Source organism: Thunnus albacares, chromosome 22 (assembly GCF_914725855.1).
Source record: "Thunnus albacares chromosome 22, fThuAlb1.1, whole genome shotgun sequence".
Lineage (NCBI taxonomy): Eukaryota > Metazoa > Chordata > Actinopteri > Scombriformes > Scombridae > Thunnus > Thunnus albacares.
In genome coordinates, this window is record NC_058127.1 from 2896247 (window position 1) to 2917938 (window position 21692).

Below are 21692 nucleotides of genomic sequence, written 5' to 3' on the forward strand. Positions count from 1 at the left end.
AAACTTTGGTTCTAAATGTTATTCTTGGCCTGGGATACTGGAGCCAAGCCAAAATATTTCCTTTAAAGTTGGCATTTTATTATCCAGAATCTCAGTGGTAAATCATCCAGCAAAGCTACAGAGCTCCTAGGTTTTAGGGGGAAAAATGTTTGATAATTTTTTGTTTGACAAATTCTTTCATATTAACAGTATTATCAGCTAAAGGAATAAAGATCTTGTCAGAAAGAAAGAGGCAAATGACGACTTCACAGGTTTTTCTCCCCGGAGCTGAAATGACCTGAAAAGTTTCTTATACTGTTGATCTGAGGTGTACACACACACACACACACACACACACACACACACACACACACACACACACACAAGAAGTGAAGGTAGGGCTGTTGGACAGGCTGTGTGTCTGCTGGGAGCTTGTGGACCTCTTTCTTGTTTTGATGTCGTACTAATTAGAATATCAGACGATAACACTCTGTGTGTGTGTGATCACCGCTGTTCATTGACACACTTCCCTACCAGAACCTCTCAGAGGGGTCGTGTTTGAAATGCAGCAGCAGTACCACCTCCTTGCCGTCCTGAGTGTGTGTGTGTGTGTCTGTGTGTGTGTGTGTGTGTGTGTGTGTGTGTGTGTGTGTCCTGGTCCTGTATTCTTGGCTTGGTCTTCTCTAAACTCGCTGAACCAGGTCGCACTGTCTGTTCGACACCAAAAAACAACAATCAGCAGCAGGACGAAACTTCAACACCTTCGCTGTTTGAAGCTTTGAACATCATCGCTGTAGCTTCCATCTGTGACCAGGGACTTTTTACCCACAATGAGATCAAACCAATTGTCAACAGATAGTTGAGAGAACGACCAGCAGTGACTGAGGTCAGGGGGCAAATAAATTATTAGAATCATTAAACATCACACCAACTGGCCCAGATTGGAACGGACTTGGTCCACCTTTCTCTTGTGATGATGTTAAAATCAAAAATGCAAAGCGTATCCCGATTCAGGTCACTGTGGTAGCAGGCTAAGTAAGGTAGACCAGAATTCCTTCTTCGTGGACATTCCCACGATGGGATATGCCCCAGGTCACCTCCCAGTTCATGTTCAGAATACCTCCACAGGTGTGCGCACATGAAGCATCCTGATCAAATGTCTGAACTTCACCAGGTTCCTTACAGTGTGAAGGAGCAGTGGTTCTACTCGAGAGTTCATGAACCTTAATGCTGCCCAGACGTACTGTGAATTTTGTGTCCAAAATCTCATTCTTTCAGTCGGACTACCCAGAACCATGGTCGCAGGTTGGATCATATGTTAAATTAACTGCTTATTCAAAAACTTGGCAAAACTACACCACTACACGTCCTCAGCTTTACCATCAGAGCCTCTCTATGAAAATCACACACAAAAATGGTGAAAGACCCTGAGAGAAAAAACACCCACCAACAACTAGCTTGACTTGAATTGACTTATTTCCAAGAACATAGAAACTCACTCTGTTTATACAACGACCGGATGGCTCATAGCAACAGCCTTGGTATTTCATATTCTGGCAGCCGCGCCCACAAGTACCCCCAGGGACACAGTCATAAGTGTCCAAAACCACAAAACACATACAGACTGGATGGGCAAACTCCTATAACCCCAGCAGCTGGCCACCACCCTGTAAAAGTACCAAACTTGTCACACACCCAAGTTTTAGCTTCTATGACCACCAAAGCCACAGTTCTTCTGGCCTTGTGATAGTTGTTTGCCGATTCGGCAGTTCCTTCAGTATACCCCGCCTAAGAGGCCTCCTTTCTGTGCTTGACAACTTCCTGTACCCCCAGGCGTCTGCCAGCAGGTTCCTGGTTTGAGGCTTCAAGAGGCACAGATGACCTTCAGGCCACAACTCCAACCAGCCATATCAGTAATGGTGTTTTTTAATGATGTGTAGCCCCCGTGTCCCTGGGCTGATGAGATGCAAGAATTTGCTCTGTAGGTGGGAACTGACGACCTTGCAGACAAGACCTCAGCAAGATGTTCCCAGTTTACCTTCACTACATGTTTGGGTTTACTTCATCTGTCAAGTATTCATGGTTTTCATGTAATAATGTAGCACGGGATACAGGCCCCTGAGAAGGGGCAGGCCTAGCAGAGGGAGCAGCTGATAATTAGGTCAGAGAGCACAGGGGTGACGGTGCTGCAATTTGACTGCCTGTGTGACTGTCCCTTCTCATGCTGCTGCCCCATGTTTGCTGAAGAAAGAGCAGAAAGGTAGTCCTTTTACATACCTGGCTCAGAGCAGCACTGGATACTGTTTATTTTAGGTGTAAGTTTAATTTTTAATCATTGTTCCTAGTATTTATTTACTGTTTTTAGAGCAGGTTTTCTAACTCTTTTCTTTCTCTTTCTAGTACTGCAGTTGGTGAAGGCCTCCAGTCACAGTAGTAGTTGAGAGTTTACTCACCTTTGATAGTTTGTGGTATGTGTTGACACATTATTTAGTTGTCTGATTGATGGGCACCAGGCCGCAGTGCAACTGTCTATCAGGTCTCTTCTCTAGCCTTGTTTTTATGGATTTTTATACTTTTAATTGATTTTAATGGCATGGCATGACCCACACTGATTGTCTTGGTTTCATCATTGAAGCCCCTGCATTTTAAACTGTCACAATAAGCTAAAACATGAAAAACCACGAGCATGCTCCTTTAAAAACAAGCTTTCCCATCCTGCTCAGCTGCAGGATAGCTTTCTCCCCGTCTGTCACTTTTCTGTCATTTGTCGCCACATTAACGTCGGCTTCAGGGGCTCTGAGGGTGAATTTTACATGACACAAAAGATTCTCTGTGTGTGTGGTGAATATTATGTATTTAAAGGGACATTTTAAGGCTCTTTAGCGTGTCCCCTCACATATGTTTTGACTGTCGGAGTGTGTGTGTGTCCTCTCTTTCTACTCCCCCACTCCCATTTTCCATCCTTCCCTCTTCCCAGTCCCTTATCCCACCCCTCTGAATGTTGGTGTGGTCCCGCCCCCCTTTATATCTGTGTCATTACTCCACCCGAGTGTGTGTGTGTGTGTGTGTGTGAGGATTTCTCTTTGTAGCGAGTCCAACTTGGCACTGATGCAGTCTCTGTTGGGAAAAGTGTGTGTTTAAATGTGTGTGTTGTCACAGGTACAACTAGGACAGCAGGCAGGGAGGAACAAGGACTTGGTGAGATGAAAAATAAAGTTTTGGAAATAAAACCGCAGTGAATATTCATAAGGGAGATCCAGAACAAAAACAGGACACTGACATTTTTTAATGAAGTCTTTTTGTACTTTTGTTTTCTTTTGACATTCTAGCTTTTATAATGAATAGGAGTCTTCAATTCGGAAAACAAGTTTTTCTACCATCGTCCCTGTAATGATGATAGAAAAACACAAGTTTCAGCCTGTGTGTCCACTGTTTTGCACGGTGCTTACATTCAATGAAAGGACAACCATTTAAATGTTTTAATCCTGTTACAATTTTAGGAGCGAGCGGAGGATTAAAGTCCCTCACTTTCACAGTTCAGCTTCAACAAAGTGACGACGGATTCTGCTCAATGAGACAAGCTGATGGTGTGTTTGAAAGGATAACATGGGATTAAGTTGTTTTCTGACATTTTTTTGGTGCCAAAGTCAAACATTTTGCTCCAGAATAAGATGAGATGTGACTTTCTACTTTTCCCGCAATTTCAGAGGAAATTAATGTACATTTTACAGAAGGCTGAAACATTCTAGATGCAGATAAACGTGGCTGTTGCTCAATAAAAATCTGAGAATCCGTCTTGTTTCAGCTCAACACAATGACTTGTAGACATCATCTATTATAAAGACCTTTCCCCTTTCCTTTCTTTTTCCCTCCATTACTTCCTTCTTCGACTGATCACAGTAGCAACTACAGCAGTCAGATGCAAAAATGGGGGACAAAATAAAGAATAAACCTGAATAAATTAATGGTTTAATGAAAATTATGCAAATTATGTATTGTGGCCTTCACAGTCACCAGATCTCAACCCAACTGAACACCTATGTGAGATTTTTACAGCAGTCTCCCCCACCATCATCAAAACACCAAATCTTCAACATCAAATCGGCAGTTATTATTATTATTATTATTATTATTATTATTATTATCATCATCATAAATGATTCTGTATCTCTTGATTTATGTTTGGAGCCAATGCAGGAAGTATTGTGTCTGAGTTTATGTCTTCCCACTGACTTGCAATTAACACTATGTGATGTCATTGCTTTTTAGACACTGACAAATTCTGAAAATTCAATGTCTTCTCAGCCTTTTAAAGTTTAAACAGGATCTGTAGCTGAGCGTATGTCTGAGCAATCTATATAAAATCGCTGGAATATGCTACAAAAAACCCCAAAACAAGGACACCAAAAAACATACAGAAGAAAACTAAAGAACAATAGTGTGAGAGCTCATCACACTGGTCTTTACTGACTGCTGTCGTGCAGCTACACACAGCGTTCGTGTCTCTTTCTCAACCACACATTTTGTGGTTAAAACAGAGAGAAGCTGTCACACATGTAAGTACAACATCACCTCCTGTTCACTTCCTTTCAGCTAAACGGTGTTTTTCTACCAACACGTTATTTCATTCATAAAATCAATGTTTTAACATAATCAATTAATCATTTCATTATAAATACTTCATAGTATTGTACTACTATTGTATACAGTGTGTCTATTACATACACTGCATATTTATATAACATTGTATACTTTACTATGGTAGGAGTTTTTCTGTGGCCATTGATCGTTACATCTCCCAAGTCTCCCCTTTTCTCCCTGTACATGCTCCCCCTTGGTTTCCTAATTAGTCGATTTAGTGTATCTCTTATCACAGCTATGTGGATGATACACAGCTATACTTTTCTTTCAATTCAAATGAGCATAGCAAACTCTCCATCCTGCAAGACTGCCTAACAGCTATCAAGGACTGTCAAATAACTTCCTCAAACTTAACCCCAACAAAACAGAAGTTCCTATTATAGGCCCTGAGAGCATTTCTGAGAAAACACAGCAGTGTATTGGTCCTTTAGCAGCAAATGTTATGTGAGCCTCAAGAATCCTAGGAGTCTTCTTTGACCAACACATGAACATTGAGTGTTACATTAAGAAAGTGGTCCAATCCTTTTTCTTCCAACTAAGAAACATTGCAAAAATCAAAGCTATACTATCCTCTCAAGATCTGGAAAAACTCATTCATGTTTTTGTCTCCCCCCGTCTTGATGTAACTCACTGTTCACAACCCTGAGTCGCTCTTCTGTGTCTCAGCTCCAGTTGGTCCAAAAGACTGTTAATTAATACACGATGTCGGTCACACATCACACCAGTGTTGGCCAATCTACAATGTTTACCCAGAGAATGTAGAATTGATTTTAAAATTCTTTTAATTACCTATAAAGCACTACATGGGCTGGCCCCACCTTATTCACCTGTTTTTAACTTTCTATTTTATGATGAGCAGGTTGGCAACTTGCATGACAGCCTCTGCCATCAGTGTATGAATGTGTGTGTGAAAGGGTGAAGGCTGGTATGAATTGTAAAGGCGCTTTGTGTGGTCAGTGGACTAGAAAAGTGCTATATAGATGCAGTCCATTTACCATTCCACACTGTGGCTGTCAGAGTTGCACGAATATAGCCAAAAGTATTGTAACATATATATATTGTATATAGTTGTTATCACATCTCTCTTAACTTCTTTAATTTCTTATTTTTTATTATTTAATTCATTATTTGTTTTCTTTCATCTCAGGTGAATTTCCCTCAGTGATCAATGAAGTCTGATCTTATCATAAAACTCTGAGTCATTTCAATTGAGAGTTGAGGATGTTTCTTATCAAAAGAGCAGCTTCAAGTTTGGCCTTGGTTTATAAATGCATAGAAACACAGTCTTCTAGGTTAGTTTAACTGTCAGTGAACACACCACGCAGGTATTGATGTGCCACTTGTTGCTTTTCATCTTGACTTTTAGGTTTTGTTTTTGTAGATCTTTTCTTCATTGTTATGGTTTTGTCTGCTTTATTGCAAATAAACAAAGAAAGTTTCCTCTCAGTAGTCTGTGAAGAGGAAACCACGACACTGAACCACAGACAGGAAGGAGGAGGGTTTATCTAGATGTTACTAAACTGATCAAAGAGTTTTTTTAGCTTTAATATCAGCAAGTGTTATGATGGAGGAAACATCTCTACTGCTGCTGCTCTGTAAGTACAGTCTGTGTTAACAACTAGACTCCTGTTGTTTCCAGTTTGGTTTTTACATCAGTCTCATGTCTGTGGTTTTTGGTTCTCAAAATGATCTTCACATTAGTTTAATTTGAGACAATCAGATCATGTTTTTTCAGAAAGTTCCCACAATGTTTTTATATATTTTCTCAATTATTTTCTTCTATAGTTCCACCAGCTTTACTCATCAAATTCACTTACTGGTCATGGTTAGTCCTCCTCAGCCCACATAGTTTCTACGAGGGTCAGTGTGTAGCAAGCAATTCCTTTAGCCATGACCTTGAAGTCACTTCCTGGCATGCCGACGGTAAAACTGCCTCTCTGTCCTCACTACTGAGAATGTGCTTCTAATCGCTGAAAAGGCAAAAAAGATTAAAAGTCACCTCATGTAGTTCGTATGCTGGGTCCATGAGTGGTTGGATCCTTCTGTCAAGAAGAGTAGCAGGAGACTGACCCAAGTGCAGGACACAGGAGTGCCTTTTACTTGTAATGGAGTATTTTTACATTGCTGTATTGGTAGCTTTACTTGAGTAAAGAATTTGAGTACTTCTTCACCCCCTGAAGTCAGGATATCCTCAGCTCTGCTGCACAGATATGGACCATTTTTTAATTTCCTGTGAGTACCCAAAATTTAAGGAAGTGACAGAATATATCACTCGAGTGCCCCAACAATTTTTAAAAGGAGTAACATGACATTCTAATGTTTTAATACAACTACATTAGGAATGTTATATAGAGAATATTATGTATCTTTGATTTAGATGCTGTTTATCAGAACTTTTATATAACACTGCAGCCAGAACGTTCAACATTAACATACTGCAGGGATTTTTCCACTGACCTCTGCTGTAAATCAAGTAACAGGATAGGAAAACAGCCACACAAAATTAGATTGATCTGTTCGGATATTCATCAAATTTTTTTTTCTTGTGAATTACTGGATAATGTAACGTCAATGTCTAACTCAGATGTTTCTCTGCAACAATATCAAAGCTTGTAGGGATAGATATTTTTATTTTTTAACACTTTGGCAGTAACAGGGAGGAGGCAAGTCATTCAGTCAGACAGTGCTGTGGCTCTCTGATCTCACGTAGTGTTGAAGAGTAAAGTTAAACATCTGGTTTAGTGTAGAACATGAAAGAGATCTCTCCTCCTTTCTGTGCTCATTCTGTATCAGTAAAACCAAACCAAGATCAGTCTGTCTGGTGTTTGTCACTTTCCTCTGATGTCTTGTTGATTGTAAAACCTCAAACCAACCTGAGTGTCATTTCTCTTTAGTTCTGAGTTCACTGCTGTGCTGCACAACAAATCAAGGTTAGTAAACTTCTTCTATCACAATCACAAACCTCACTGACTCGGAAACTCTGTTATTTTCTGTCAACAGGCTTCATAATTCAAAGCAGTGTGGATGTTACAATGCAATAATGATAATAATGTAAAGCATGTCAAACTAACAGGAAGTCAGTGAGTTCAGGATCAGCCTGGGTAATTAGTTCAGTTTCAGAGACCTTTAAAGGATTATTTATCATCCTCTCCTCCCTCCAGCTAGCCTGACTGTGAGTCCCAGCAGCTCTCAGATGTTTGAAGGAGAGTTTGTCTCTCTGAGCTGTGAGGAGGACGACAGCTCTGCTGGGTGGACGCTGAGGAGGAACACAACCAGACAACAGATGACTCAGTGTGGAGTTAAATGGGGAAAATCAGCTGGTTCCTCCTGTAACATCAGTGTAACACTCCCCTGGGACAGTGGAGTTTACTGGTGTGAGTCCAGAGAGGGAGCAACCAGTAACAGCATCAACATCACTGTCACTGGTAAGATCAGACTGTGGAGTTAGTATTGATGAAGCTGAGTGTAAATGATGAAATGCTGTAGTTTGTCTCTGTGTTGAGGTGGATCAGTGATCCTGCAGAGTCCTGTCCTCCCTGTGATGGAGGGAGATGATGTCACTCTGCACTGTAAAACAAAGACCTCCAACCTCCCAGCTGATTTTTATAAAGATGGCTCCCTCATCAGGACTGAGCCTGCAGGTCACATGACCATCCACCATGTTTCCAAGTCTCATGAAGGCCTCTACAAGTGTCACATCAGCAGTCATGGAGAGTCTCCACCCAGCTGGATCACTGTCACAGGTGAGGAAGTTGAAGACAAATCTTTCAACTTTTAATATGTTATATTATGTTGTCACTTTACACAAACAAAGCTGGACAGAATTCACCTCTGTTGCATTTGAATCATTTTATGTGTTTATGTACTTAATATTAAAATATTAGTCATTATTTTCACATATTAATTGAAATGAGCTTCCAAATCTGGCAAACAAACAATAAACAATATAGATGATGTTTAAATGTCTAATAAACTGCACCATTCTCAGTAATCTGATCACTTTCTGAACAGTAAAATTAGTGAACATGGAATCCATTTTATAAATTCATGTGCTTTTAATCATATATTTTTTGGTCATTTTAGAGAAACCCACCACTACATCTCAACCTGCACCACCCAGCTGGATCACTGTCACAGGTGAGGAAGTTCACTTTGATTTTACCACTTATTTCATCCACATGTTCACCTGACCAGACGTTTATCCTTGTGAACCTACAGCCACAGCCCCAGCCCCTGTATGTGTAACCCTGCCCATTGGATATGTAGCCCCGCCCCTTGTGTTCAGACTGGCCTATCACCTAGTGGTGTTCTCTCCGTACTTCATCTCCACTCTCATCATGATGTCTTTATATCGACACAGGACCACAGGTAACTCCCCTTAGAGACACTTAGTAATGATCAATCAATCAATCAATTAATCATGTGTTGCACAATATCTCTATTAGTGAACATTATTACAGTTATTTAGTGTTGATTATATTATTTACATATAGATCCTTGTCTCTGTCAGTCAGTTCAAACTCTTAATCTCTAACTCTTCACACAACAGGATATGACATCTCCATGGCAACACCCCTACCCAACCAGGCTGCAGAGGGATTGGCTGAGGAATATGATGACATCATGGAGGTCACCACCGAGCATCACTTCTGAGCTGAACACGTCAGAGACAGTTTACAGTGACAGTAGTGAACATGAGAATTAGAACAGAAGCTGAACATTTACAATATGAAGTCACTGCTTTACGTTTGTTCTGTTACTTTACTGCCAGCAACATCCATCTTTGTAACTCTGTAACTGAATATTTTGAATAAAGTTTTTTTTCATTCCTCTGCCTGACGTCTGAGCTGTGCTGCAGTGACTGCAGAGTAAATGAAGATCTGATCACATGTGCTGAGTGTGTGTTTTCTGCCTACCGGTGTTACACTGTACCAGACAGAGACAAAGTAAACAAACTGCTGGCAGCCAATACAGTGAGGCTAAAATAGGAGTGATGTGAGATCTACGGCCAGTCCTAGTTAATAGCCTAGCTGCTGCATTTCGTACGAGCTGAAGACGTGCCAGGGCAGCTTGACCAAGGCAGGTGAGTGTATACAATCCAAATATGACAGCTCTGCAATAAATGCTACATTAACTAAGCTTATACATTTTCAGTTTTTGTTGACATTGTCAGAAATGTGATAATTTCCGTTAAATTTATTATTGGGTCATCGTGGGTGGTGGTGGTGTACTGGAGTGTATTATATTTAAAAGTGTTCCTAATATTTTGCCTCCTTCATGTATGTTAATGGTGTGAGCTTTGCTGAAACATGGTGCAAAACACAGTGTTAGAGATCTTTTATGTAATTATGAGAAGTATAAGCAAGGAAAAAGACATCACCTACAATAGTGTCACACTGTGAGCACCAGGGTGTTGACTGCACCTAAATTAACAGCCACAGATGTCACACTTGATCTCATTCCTTTCTACATTTTTTACATTGGTAGAATATCACAAAACCAATAACCAGCACACCAACAAATAACAGACTTATGACTGATGCAAAATGTCTGTTTGTGTCTCCAGCCATGGTGTTTCGCAGTGGAAAATTGAAGAGCAGAAAACAGATTTGTCGGCTAATGACGGTCTGATGGAAATTTGAAGGAAATCCATTTGTGCTGTGCCATTTTCTTAGCACATTTAGCTTTTTCCAGTTGTGCTCTCACTGGATACCTGTTAGATATTAGATTTGATCCCCAACATGCACACCAGAAACCATACCCAGAGAATAAGTAGGTACATTAGCCAGAATGTGTCATCATCAGATCATCAGCAGATCTATCAGGGCTGACACCTCTGAGGCACCTGTTTCTACCCCTCATTGTATTGTATGCAGCCAATACAAAAGGCTGTGTGATGTCACTGCACTGTTTTTTTAACACTGATAAATTCTGAAAATTCAAAGTCTTTTCAACATTTCAAAGTTTAAACAGGATCTGTAGCTGAACGTATGTCCAAGTAGTTGAGTTTCAAAGTTACAAGCTACAAAAAAAAACCCAAAATGATTACACACATTTGCTCAATAAGCTGCACAGTTTCATATGATGGAACAAAGTGTTTGGGACTAGGAAGACACCAAAAAATATACATAAGAAAACTGAAGTACAATAGGGTGAGAGCTCACCACACTGGTCTTTACCGACTGCTGTTGTGCAGCTACACACAGTGTTCGAATCTTTCTCACCACATTTTAGTGGTTAAAGCAGAAAGAAGCTGTCACACATGTAGGTACGACATCACCTCCTGTTCACTTCCTTTCAGCTAAATCGCTGCTTCCCACAGGAACATACTTTGTTTTTCTACCTTCGAGTTATTTTACAACTACTTTAACTTATTTTAATATATCTGTAGTAGTATTACTTTATTTAATTACTTCGTTACTGTGGGCACCACCTTCTCTTTGGTTAGATTAGGTTTGTTAGTGCCAGGAGGGAGCACTAACCCATTTTTCAATTTAATCAATGAATCAGTCTCATAATCCTAAATTATTCTCCCAAACAGTGACCTCTGTTTACTGCAGCTCAAAGAAACAACCAAACACTTTTAGGATAAATAAAAACATTTATTAACATATTGCAACAGGAATGCTAAGGGAACACTTGTTCAACTTCTCTAAACAAATGATCACATCAACTCTTGATCAAAACCATGTCGTCCTTGCTACTGAGGTATTTCATTGTGCTTAAGGCATCATCTTGGCAGGTCCAGCACTGTGTGGTGTAGCGTCACAGTGTTTGGCAGTGAAAGAGACTGCATCAGCTGCATCAGGATTTGGTTGGCTCTTAGTAACTTGAGTTGAGTGCCGAACAGTTACTAATGTAACGTGAGGGTTCGGTAGGTGGTAATTTGACACTCTTCATGAGAGAAAATAGCAGGATGGAGACAGGTGACTTTTTAAGCAGCACTTTACTCTAGCTCCCGGCATCAGAGACATAACAACAACACTTCCTCGTCTTTTTTTGGCACATGTGACTAAACCAACCAATCATAAGCTAGACTGAGGCAGATCCAACTGTAATGAGGTAAAACCACAGAGGCAGATTCAATACTGTTTCAACCTTAGCAGGATGCTGATGCAAATATTTGAACTTGTAAATATATAAATAATACAGCATCGATATATAAGTAATTATCTGTAAACATTGTAAATACATATTTTGCGAATTAACTTGAATGTATAAATTAACTTCACTTTTAAACTTTACACTAACATTGACTACATTCAAATCTTCACATATACTTAAAAACAAACAAACAAACAAACAAAAAACACACACAACATACTGTAGATGGAAATACAAGACTTAATGTTACAAATAAAACAAAAACAAATTAAACTTTTTTCAATAAAAAGATTGAATGTGCATATACTTGGTTGACAAACAAAAGTCTAGAGTTCTGGAGGACAGGTCAACCAAGTTCAGTTAAGCTTTCCTTTTTATAATTTGAATAAAAAAGTTTGGGTGTGTTTGTTTTCTTTGTTTTCAGGAGACTTGAGGCGCGGCTGGTGGTCTTCTGAAATAAAAGGAATTTTTGGGGAGGTCTCAGGTTTTTTTTTGGTCCCTCATACATCAGGTCACTGTGGCCTAGAATATCACATTGAAGTTGTAAACACATTCTTTTCATAATATTCAAGTATTTCATGATATTTTCCCATTCATAACCATACTGCTGGAATAGAGTGCATAGTAAAGTTAAAGCAGCAATTCTGTTGTTAAACAACATTCACTTCAAGTATTCAAAGTGCCTTCCTATCTAATGTGCTTATCCATATTTGATTTAAGTTAACATATATGTGATTAGATTAAACCTACGGAAACCTATCTCTTGCTTTTCTCACTTTTAGCTGCATTTCTTGTATGAAAGGTGATATAAAAATAAAGTTATTATTTTTATTATTGTTAACTTTGGGTCAGATTTGCAGGGATTTATAGCTTTGGTCTGGTGAGATAAGAGTGTCCCATTTAAGGTGGGGGGTTTGTTTGGTCATTCTCCAGTCCAAGTAGCTAGCTTATGCTTTTAGTTTTTGTCAGTGTTTAAGTTTTGGGTAATGCCCTGCTAACAGACCCCACCCCCACCCCCTCTTTGCTTATTTCCTCGTCTGTGTTTTGGAACTTCTGATTGTTGTCAATGCTACTTTTTCATATTGCCTTTAATAGTGTATTTTTCATTAATGTAAGGTGTTAAGGTGTTTCTATTGTCTTTTCAGTGGTGGACATAATTTTCAATCAGGACAGCTTTTGGCCTGTAGATTAATAAGGAACTATTTGACCTCAATTCTTCTTAAAACCTAACCGCACAACAACAACAGCAACAACAGCAACAACAAAAACAACAACAACAACAACAACAACAACAACAGCAACAACAACAACTGCAGCAATTGATCCAAATCGTCCGTTGTCCTTCAAGATGTTTCCAGCCGAGGCAACTGAAGAGCAGAAAACAGATTTGTCAGTTAATGACAGTGTGAAGGAAATCCATTTGTGCTGTGACATTTTCTTAGTACATTTAGCTTTTTCTAGAACGTGCCCTCACTGATACCTCAGCTCTGATCCCTGACGTGCACACCAGATACCATACCCAGAGAAGAAGTGGGTAGGTAGATGTGTCAGTCAGGGAGCAAATCTGATAATTATTAACATCTTCATTAACACTAGAGAACAGCACATGATGTGATGACATGCACCTTGATGTATCTTGACTAAACATCTGTCAGAACTACAATCTGATATTTACCCATACCTCTTTTCCTCTATGGGAACTTAACGCTCCGTAACCTGAGGCTTCACCTAACCTGAACGTGTAAGAACATGTTTGGATCTAGGTTTTTGAGCATGTTGCTTACTGACAGATGCCTCAGTAATGATCTAATCATGTGATATATAATAATAATATATCAGTCAGAGGGACCAAACCTACATCAAGCTCATAATACTTATGTACTTTAACTGTTGTATTCAGGACTTTTGCTTTTAATAGAGTATTTTTACATTTCTCTTTTGGTACTTTTACTGCTGTAAAGGATGTGAATATTTCTTCCACCTCTGCACCTGTATTGAACATCAGCATATATATATCAGGGCTGGATCATTCTGAGGCACTTGTACCCCTCATTATACCATATGCAGCCAAAACAACAGGTCGTTTGATGTCACTGTACTGTTTTCAAAAAATATACACATTATGTTAATGTGTTCATACATTTTTACAGGCCACTATTACCATCTGATACAAAAGAACCGATCAAACTAACCTGAGGCAGCCTGAGCAGTCGTCAAGTTGAAGGTGCAAATGTGTTTTGTTTGAATTGTCCCCTCGTTGTATTTTATTCTAATCTTGTAGGATCCCTTGTCGGTGGAGCTCACATTTAGAATGCTAAAAAAAAGTTTGCCTTGCTTTATGAGCAGTTCCACTCGGTTCTCAAAAGATCGATGCTGGTTGCCTGGATCCATGTGCTCATCTCGGAGATATGCAACGTATTCGTCTCCCAGGTCATCTCTGGTCACGTTTACAGCTTTGATGACGAGGTTTCCAGGAAGCAAACACTTCATAGTGGCATTCTGTCCAACAGGAGGTGTGATGTTTTCTTCCTGGACTGAAACACAGAAATATAAGTGTTAGGGTTTGCATGTAATGTCATCATATGTGCCGTCACCATAGTGGTGCCAATTGACGACTACATCGACTATGAACATCTTAACTTTAACACTTTCTTTCAGCAGTGGGACAAAATATATTAATGAACGATTTAAAAAGATCATAATCAGTCTACTGTGATAATCAACAAGCACAAAAGAGCCTCATGCTTTCTTATTTTGTTTAATTTCCATGTGATTGGATATAAACACACTCCTTTCTTCCGAGTCCAGCAGAAGAACGCTCTTCTTTGTCATTATTAAAATGGAGACAGGAAAATATTGGCCAAAATACTTGCACGCCATTTAGAGGATGTGTTACCACGGTTAGTGTCTGCAAACCAGACAGGTTTTATACAAGGATGTAATTCATGCAATAATATAAAGGTGGTTATTAATTATAAAATACAATATGGTGAGAGTGAGTCCGGTGTCAGAAAGCTGTGTCTTAGTTGCAGGTCATGAGTCTTCCAGCTGGATAATGACTCCAAACATACATCAAAAAGTACCCAAGAGTGGATGAGAAGAAAACATTGGACTGTTATGAGTCCTGATCTGAATCCCATTTAACATCTGTGGAAAGAGCTGAAACTTGCAGTTGGCAGATGGCAGCCATCAAACCTGAGAGACCTGGAGCAATTTGTTCAAGAAGAGGCCGAACTACCGGTGGAGACGAGTAGAAACCTTATTCAGAGTTACAGAAAGCACTTGACTGCAGTTATTGCCTCCAAAGGCCGTGCTACAAAATATTAAGTTAAGGGTACCAATATTTTTGGCCATTTTCATTTTGTAATGGCAATTTTCAATTTTCAATGTCCTTTCTTTCCCTGTTTTTCCAGTTTGCCATTAATACACAGGTAGGTTAGGTTAGGAGTGATCTTACGCAGATTTAAAAACAGATTTTCCAGTCCGCTGGCTGCCGTTTAGTTTGTTGTTTTATTGAAGTCTTTGTACATGTCATGAACATACCGGGTTTCTGTCCTGCCAGCTGTAGTGTGCGTCTGTTCCCGATCTGTTAAGAACTGTATGTGCTCCACCTGCCTGTGCCTCCTGTTTCCTGTCACCTATGCCCCTAGATATACAACCCTGTGCATCTAATGACCGCCACCCAGTGTCCAAAATAATACTGCAAGTTATAACTAAACAAATGACATGCCAACAATCAACATAAATGGCTCCTACACATTTGTTTTATTGTATTAAATAATATGTTAAGTTGTAAATCAATGTGAAATAAAGAGTGATGGATACCATATCCTTCTGTCAGTTTCAACTTAATACAGAGAAAATTGAGTTAAAAAAAAAAAAATCTAAATTAAAATTTCTTAATGATTCCTTTGGAATCGGAATTTTGGAACCAGTTCTAATTTGGAACCTCGAAACCATTTTATTTCTCTGCTGTACCGAAAATGTACCAAACATTGACCCCAAAACCAAGGTGCATACCAAACCATGAATTTTGTGTACCATTACACTCCTAGTTTGGATATTAATAATAATAATAATAATAATAATAATAATAATAATAATAATAATAATAACAACAACAACAACAACAACAACAATAATAATAATATTCACACAAAATCCAACATGTTATAAACTTCAACTTCTTCTTGTCTGTAGATTACTGTTGGTCCTAATTGTGAATTGTGTGATACAGTTGGCACCGATTATCGCTCCAAACAGTATTAGGAGAAGTGTGCATCCAGCGTGGCTTAAATGTAGTGTGTATTGGTATATTTCAGACGTGGGGCACAATAGTCTACTATCTGACAGTGCATGAATGTGCACTTAAAAAGGATGGATTCACAACTTTTCTTAAATCTGTCTTAAACCAGCAGTCAGGTGTCCAAATGAGCAGTGAAAGAGGTTTTCCTCGCTGTAATCATTCCTCCTGTTCATACTGGATATTAAAAGATCCTTCAAATGTGTTTTCAATGGAAGTGATGGAGGCCAAAATCCACAGTGTGTCCACACAGTCATTTAAAAGTAGATGTGAAGCTTCTATTCAGCTTCATCAGTCTGAGTTAGTCATATCAAGTGGATATCTGACACATTTACAGTCCTTTTAGCATCAAATTCCCTCTTTGTGTTTCCTCGGACAGTGTTTCCCTGTTGAGCTGCAGGTGGAAGTATAGTAACAAAAAGAGGAACTTTGGCACTAAAAAGACTGTGACGTTGAAAGATATCTACTTGATTTGACTCATTGGACGCTGAAGCTTCATATTAGCTTCAGATAAACTTTGAAATACATTTTTACACAGAAGCAGGACTGTGGATTTTGTCCTCCATCACTTCCATTGTTAGTGCATTATGAAGGGATCTTCTAATGGTCAGTATGAACAGGAGGAATGATTACAGCAAGAAAAACATGTTTCACAGTTCATTTGGGCTTCTGACTGTTGTTTTGTGACATTTATGACACTAGTTACCTGTGCTTTTCCTGCTTTGACATGTCAAAATGTGTGTTGGACTTCCTAAATTTAGAGTCTGCATTAGTGTAATCAGGCTGAGACCACTTGCTCTCACCTTCATGTTGCACTGTGGCCGGCATCTTTTGCATCCTGTCTTTTGGCATGTGTCCCTCTGACAAAGGAACAGCTGAAAGAGTGAACAGAGACACACGAAATTTAAAAAAAAAAAAAAATGACAGCAACACCATAGGGCTGCCCCCTCAGTCAAGCATTTTTACACCTTTTATCTAAACATCTTATCTTTTTTTTAAATGAACACCACCGCTGCAATAGTACAACAAAATAAGAGAATTAAAATGTGGACTTTTAAACTTTAGATCTCTGTCATCTAAAGCTGTATTAGTAAACGATCTAATCTCAGATCATCATGTTGATTTATTTCATCTTACTGAAACCTGGCTGTGTCATGAAGAGTATGAGATAGAGTAATTATAGTTGGTGATTTTAATATTCATGTGGACATCGATAATGATAGTCTTAGCACTGCGTTTATCTCATTATTAGTGTAAATAATCCCACTCACTGTCTTAATCACACCCTCGACCTTGTTCTGATTTATGGCCTCAAAATCGAACATTTAATAGTTTTTCCACAAAATCCTATTTTATCAGATCATTACTTAATAACTTTTGAATTCCTATTACTGGATTACACACCATTAGATGAAAATTCCATGTTTCGATACTACAGAGGACTCGTATGTTAACTTTAGTCCCTCTCAAATTTATAACCTTGTTGACAGTGCCACAGGCTCATTATGAATAATACTCGACTCCCTTTCAGATTGACCTGTGGTATCACACTGTCTGTGTACCCCATCCCCCCAGAGGGAAACTATTTTTGCAGGGCATGCAAATAAAATCCTAATGACAAATCATTAGGGCCTGAGCCCCAAAGGGGCGAAGACCCTCTTGTATCTGTTCCATTTCTTTCTTTGTTTCTTTATTAATCCGCCACTTCAGACCTAAATTTGACCCCCTAAACATGTTCAAAAACTCACCAAATTTGGCACGCTCATCAGGCCTGGTGAAAATTTTGATAAAATGTAAAAATTATCCCCCAAAGTGCTAAAATGTGCTATATAGCGCCACCTATGTGTCTAAAATGGCAGCCACGGCCCGTAGGAATGTCGTAGAAAGATCGAACCAAAACTCAATTATTCGTCTCATCAAGACCTACAAATCATATGCTGACCTAAATCCAACAGGAAGTCCACAATACACCCATGAAAGTACGACTTTGTGCCAATTTTGGACCTTGAATAAACGCTATCTCCTCCGAGGGCGTTAATGATATCGGCTTCAAATTTTAATACATGACTTATCACACTGTGTTGAGCAAAAGTTATTAAAAACTTTGTAATAACTCGAACGGTTTAGATTTTGTAAGCCCCGAAAGTTGGAGTGCCACATCGCACCTTACAATGTAAACCAATGGGGAGGCAATCTCTAGGCATGGACTTTGTGCCAAACTGAGGCGTCTGACGTCTTAACTATAAGTTAGACCACTTTCAAACCTGTATCAATGGATTCGCGACAAAAATTCCTATTAAAATATGATTTTTAATGTTATATTTGGCCAAAGTCATGGGATTTATGAAGATATTTCACAAGAAGAGTACTCTGAAATCCTTCTCTCCAGCTGAGAGGGAGAAGGAGGGAAGAAAGTGGGGGGATGGGTGTCACGGTTAAATGCAGCTCATTTTTGAAAGATACAGCAGAAAGGTCTATCTACATACAGTACATTACATACAAACTTTGTATGAAGTTTGGTGTTATCATTTATTTTACAATAATTATGAGTCTTATATGTATAATTCAGTAGTGGGGATGACCTATGAGGGGAAGGGAAAAATATGGAGTGAGGGTGACAGTTTAGTGATAAAGTGCTTCAGTAAAATAAAATCAAAACTAAAATTTGTAGCTCTGTACTGCAGTTTTTCCTTTATTAGGGCCCAAGCACCTAGTGGTTCACTCACACTCTCCATTCAAATATGAGTATTTTTCTGTGTCCAGCTGCAGTTACTTATTGTCTCTACACACCTGACAGTACACATGTCAATCAATCTTTGACCAGGTCATGTGGGTTTAAAGTCTTTACTTTTCTAAAAATAGACTTGATGAAAATCAGGAAATTAATTTGTTTTACACACAAACTCATCAAAAGTTTTCAAATTATTAATTGAAATTACAGTGAATGGGCCCAAAACTTGCATGAAAATTCTCATCCTCACACTGTTGAGATTTGATGTTTCGCCATGACAGAGGAAATTGCTATAACTTTATTGTACATGCTCCAGTCTGCACCAAACTTCACATGTTTGTAAAGTCAGACCTGTCAGCCCAGGTCTGGAGACATCTACATGCCCGTGACAGAAGCCCTTGGACTGCACCGCACCCAACCACACCCGGGTGCGAAGGCCCGTTCATCGCTGCTTGCAGGTTTAATTATTGTTGTCCTTCCTTCAATCACAGTAATGGGTCACTCTAGCTACTATGTGAGAAGACACGAAACTTGCATCGCATATTGACCTTTACTTTGTCCACAGTGTTAACATACACATAAATAACATGATAACAGCAGGGCTGGCGTGTTGCCTTTGCTGTTTGGTGGGTCTGACTGATGCCAGTATTGCTAGAATACATTGTGAAGCTATACCTTATACTGTATAGCATTTCATTGTAGCTAAAATAATACCACCATTCGCTCACATTTTGGTTGCATTCAGGTTTTACTATTGTGATGCGTTTACCTGACTGTCTCCATGGAAGCTGTTCGACTCCAACAGGAGTTGTTTTATGTGACCACACAGTGTAGTGGAGAGATCTACTATTTTCATGTTTTTTTGTTGTTGTTGTTTTTTTTTTGAGGTAGAGGAATAGCTAAACACAGGACACATCGAGTAAGAGAGAGGAGAATGAAGGGTTATCTTTAACTGCTAAGCTAAGTTAGCTACTAAGTTGACTGCTAAGCTAAATTAACGAGGCCTACCGAGAAAAGTCGCTGAGAGAACTAGCGGAAGTTTGTAACTGTCCACGATAATTAAGAATATAGCTAAATTAACCGAGTTGAGAGCAGCAAAAACGGTAAAGGGGCTGACGGAAAAACACGACAAGTAGAAATCTGCAACCTCAGTTTTGCTCTTAAATAACATTAAGATGGTATTTGGTTTGTTGAACGTGCGACTAGCTACTAGTAGCTAGCAGCTGAGTGAAATACAACTGATTAATATACATCACATAAGCAACTCACCGTCAGTCGAGCGTCTCTTACTCGACACATCGAGTAAGAGAGAGGAGAATGAAGGGTTATCTTTAACTGCTACGTTAGCAACTAAGTTGATTGCTAAGCTAAAAGGCAACACGCCAGGCCTACCACTGCCTTCTTTCAGTCGCTGAAAGAAGGCGAGAGCTGAGAAAACTAGCGGAAGTTTGTAACTGTCCACGATAATTAAGAATATAGCTAAATTAACCGAGTTGAGAGCAGCAAAAACGGTAAAGGGGCTGACAGAAAAACACGACAAGTAGAAATCTGCAACCTCAGTTTTGCTCTTAAATAACATTAAGACGGTATTTGGTTCGTTGAACGTGCGACTAGCTACTAGTAGCTAGCAGCTGAGTGAAAATACGACTGATTAATATACATCACATAAGCAACTCACCGTCAGTCAAAACCGTCGACAAAATCGCCAGCCCCACGAGAGTGACGTTCTGCATACCGAAGCAGGTGTTGTTTCGAACCATTCCCCAAATCTTATGAAAGCCATGGCTTGAGTTTGATACATGTCCGGCATGGTGACTCACCCTTGACCCTACGTCATAGAAAAGGCGAGCCCTGCCGAACGTAAGTAAAGGCACGTTCGCCCGCGGCGCAGTCGAAGGGCTTCTGTGACGGGCATGTAGACGGCTTCAAATCCCTTTCATAAAATACACAATTATTCATATCTAAGTTAAACCTCATTCTTAGGAAATCATTCGTTGGGTAAATCTCATTTAAAATCTTGAAATTAACCTCTTTTACCTTTGGAGGGAGTGGAAACGAGATGTATCTATTTCTTATTTTCTTAACCTATTCAGCTCCAAATTCCTTGAAAATATATTTCCTTCTAACTGGGTTGGGATAACATTCTTTCAATAGTAAATATCTAATAGCGCTATTAGTGCATTTATTGTCACAAAAGTCTATTCCTTCATTGCAAAGCTGCCTCAGCCCTGGAGAGATCTTTGTGTACAGAATGTCTTCTTTAACCATTGACCTCAGAGAGACTGGTACAGCTTTTATCATTCTATTATAGATCTTCACAGTACAATAGAGTTGGAATTTCTCACAGAAGTCATAATGTTGTAACAGATTTCCATTATCATCCATAAAATGAGCCAGCCCAAATCCCTTCAGACTTCCATTCATCTAAGTATACAGGTTTTCTACTGAGCATTATGTATCTATTATTCCACACTGGTGTTTTGTGTGGTGTAAAGTTATGCTCATAAAGTAATTTCCAATAGAGGAGGGTTTGCTGATGGAAATCAGAAAGTTTAACCGGTAATGAGCTACAAACAAAGTCACAACGTAGTAAAAAGTCTGTTTCACCCATTTAATAAACACCAAAAGAAGTGTTTATTCTTAGTAAAAGATTTTAGCCAATTCAATTTCAAGACACCATTCATGATATCAAAGTTGATCATATTCAAACCCCCATCTTCATAGTTTTTAACCATATCATTTTTCCTTATGTACTGACACTTATTTCTCCATCTGAATTGGGAATTGACACTATTTATCGATTTTGTCATTCTTGCTGATATGGGTAGGGAAAAGGCCTGGTAGATGAGTCTGGATAAACTGTCCATTTCGGATAATAAAACTCTCCCAAAGATTGTAATATCTCTCTGCAACCATCTGTTTAGGATTGTGTTA

General features: G+C 39.1%; 2 protein-coding genes across 4 annotated transcripts; one reads left to right on the forward strand and one right to left on the reverse strand.

Annotated features, from left to right (window-relative positions):
* The first annotated feature begins 7245 nt into the window (after window positions 1-7245).
* LOC122974217 (low affinity immunoglobulin gamma Fc region receptor II-like) lies at window positions 7246-9508 on the forward strand. Its single transcript, XM_044342198.1, has 6 exons — window positions 7246-7550; window positions 7782-8045; window positions 8124-8363; window positions 8704-8757; window positions 8839-8988; window positions 9170-9508. Exons 2-6 carry the CDS (start codon window positions 7814-7816, stop codon window positions 9271-9273), a joined length of 780 nt encoding a protein of 259 aa, XP_044198133.1. The 5' UTR covers window positions 7246-7550; window positions 7782-7813; the 3' UTR covers window positions 9274-9508.
* Window positions 9509-12816: 3308 nt separating this feature from the next.
* LOC122974212 lies at window positions 12817-20539 on the reverse strand. 3 transcript variants are annotated; one of them, XM_044342186.1, is made up of 5 exons: window positions 20437-20539; window positions 16831-16902; window positions 13917-14258; window positions 12996-13091; window positions 12817-12955 (listed from the first exon to the last, which is right to left on the reverse strand). In XM_044342186.1, exons 1-5 carry the CDS (start codon window positions 20516-20518, stop codon window positions 12951-12953), a joined length of 597 nt encoding a protein of 198 aa, XP_044198121.1. In that variant the 5' UTR covers window positions 20519-20539; the 3' UTR covers window positions 12817-12950. The 3 variants fall into 3 exon arrangements, with proteins under 3 accessions (XP_044198121.1, XP_044198120.1, XP_044198118.1); XM_044342185.1 differs by lacking the exon at window positions 20437-20539 and adding an exon at window positions 20028-20372 and having other exon boundaries at window positions 12817-12957; window positions 13010-13091; XM_044342183.1 differs by lacking the exon at window positions 20437-20539 and adding an exon at window positions 20028-20372 and having other exon boundaries at window positions 12817-12957; window positions 12998-13091.
* Window positions 20540-21692: the final 1153 nt, after the last annotated feature.

Coding starts and splice junctions, on each gene's coding strand:
- LOC122974217 (XM_044342198.1), top strand. CDS start 7,814: ATGTTTGAAGGAGAGTTTGTCTCTCTGAGCTGTGAGGAGGACGACAGC. Junction 8,046..8,123: donor CATCAACATCACTGTCACTG/GTAAGATCAGAC, acceptor CTCTGTGTTGAG/GTGGATCAGTGATCCTGCAG. Junction 8,989..9,169: donor ATATCGACACAGGACCACAG/GTAACTCCCCTT, acceptor TTCACACAACAG/GATATGACATCTCCATGGCA.
- LOC122974212 (XM_044342183.1), bottom strand. CDS start 20,337: ATGTTATTTAAGAGCAAAACTGAGGTTGCAGATTTCTACTTGTCGTGT. Junction 14,259..16,830: donor GGCCACAGTGCAACATGAAG/GTGAGAGCAAGT, acceptor TCTGTGTTTCAG/TCCAGGAAGAAAACATCACA. Junction 13,092..13,916: donor GACTGCTCAGGCTGCCTCAG/GTTAGTTTGATC, acceptor TCTGCTCTTCAG/TTGCCTCGGCTGGAAACATC.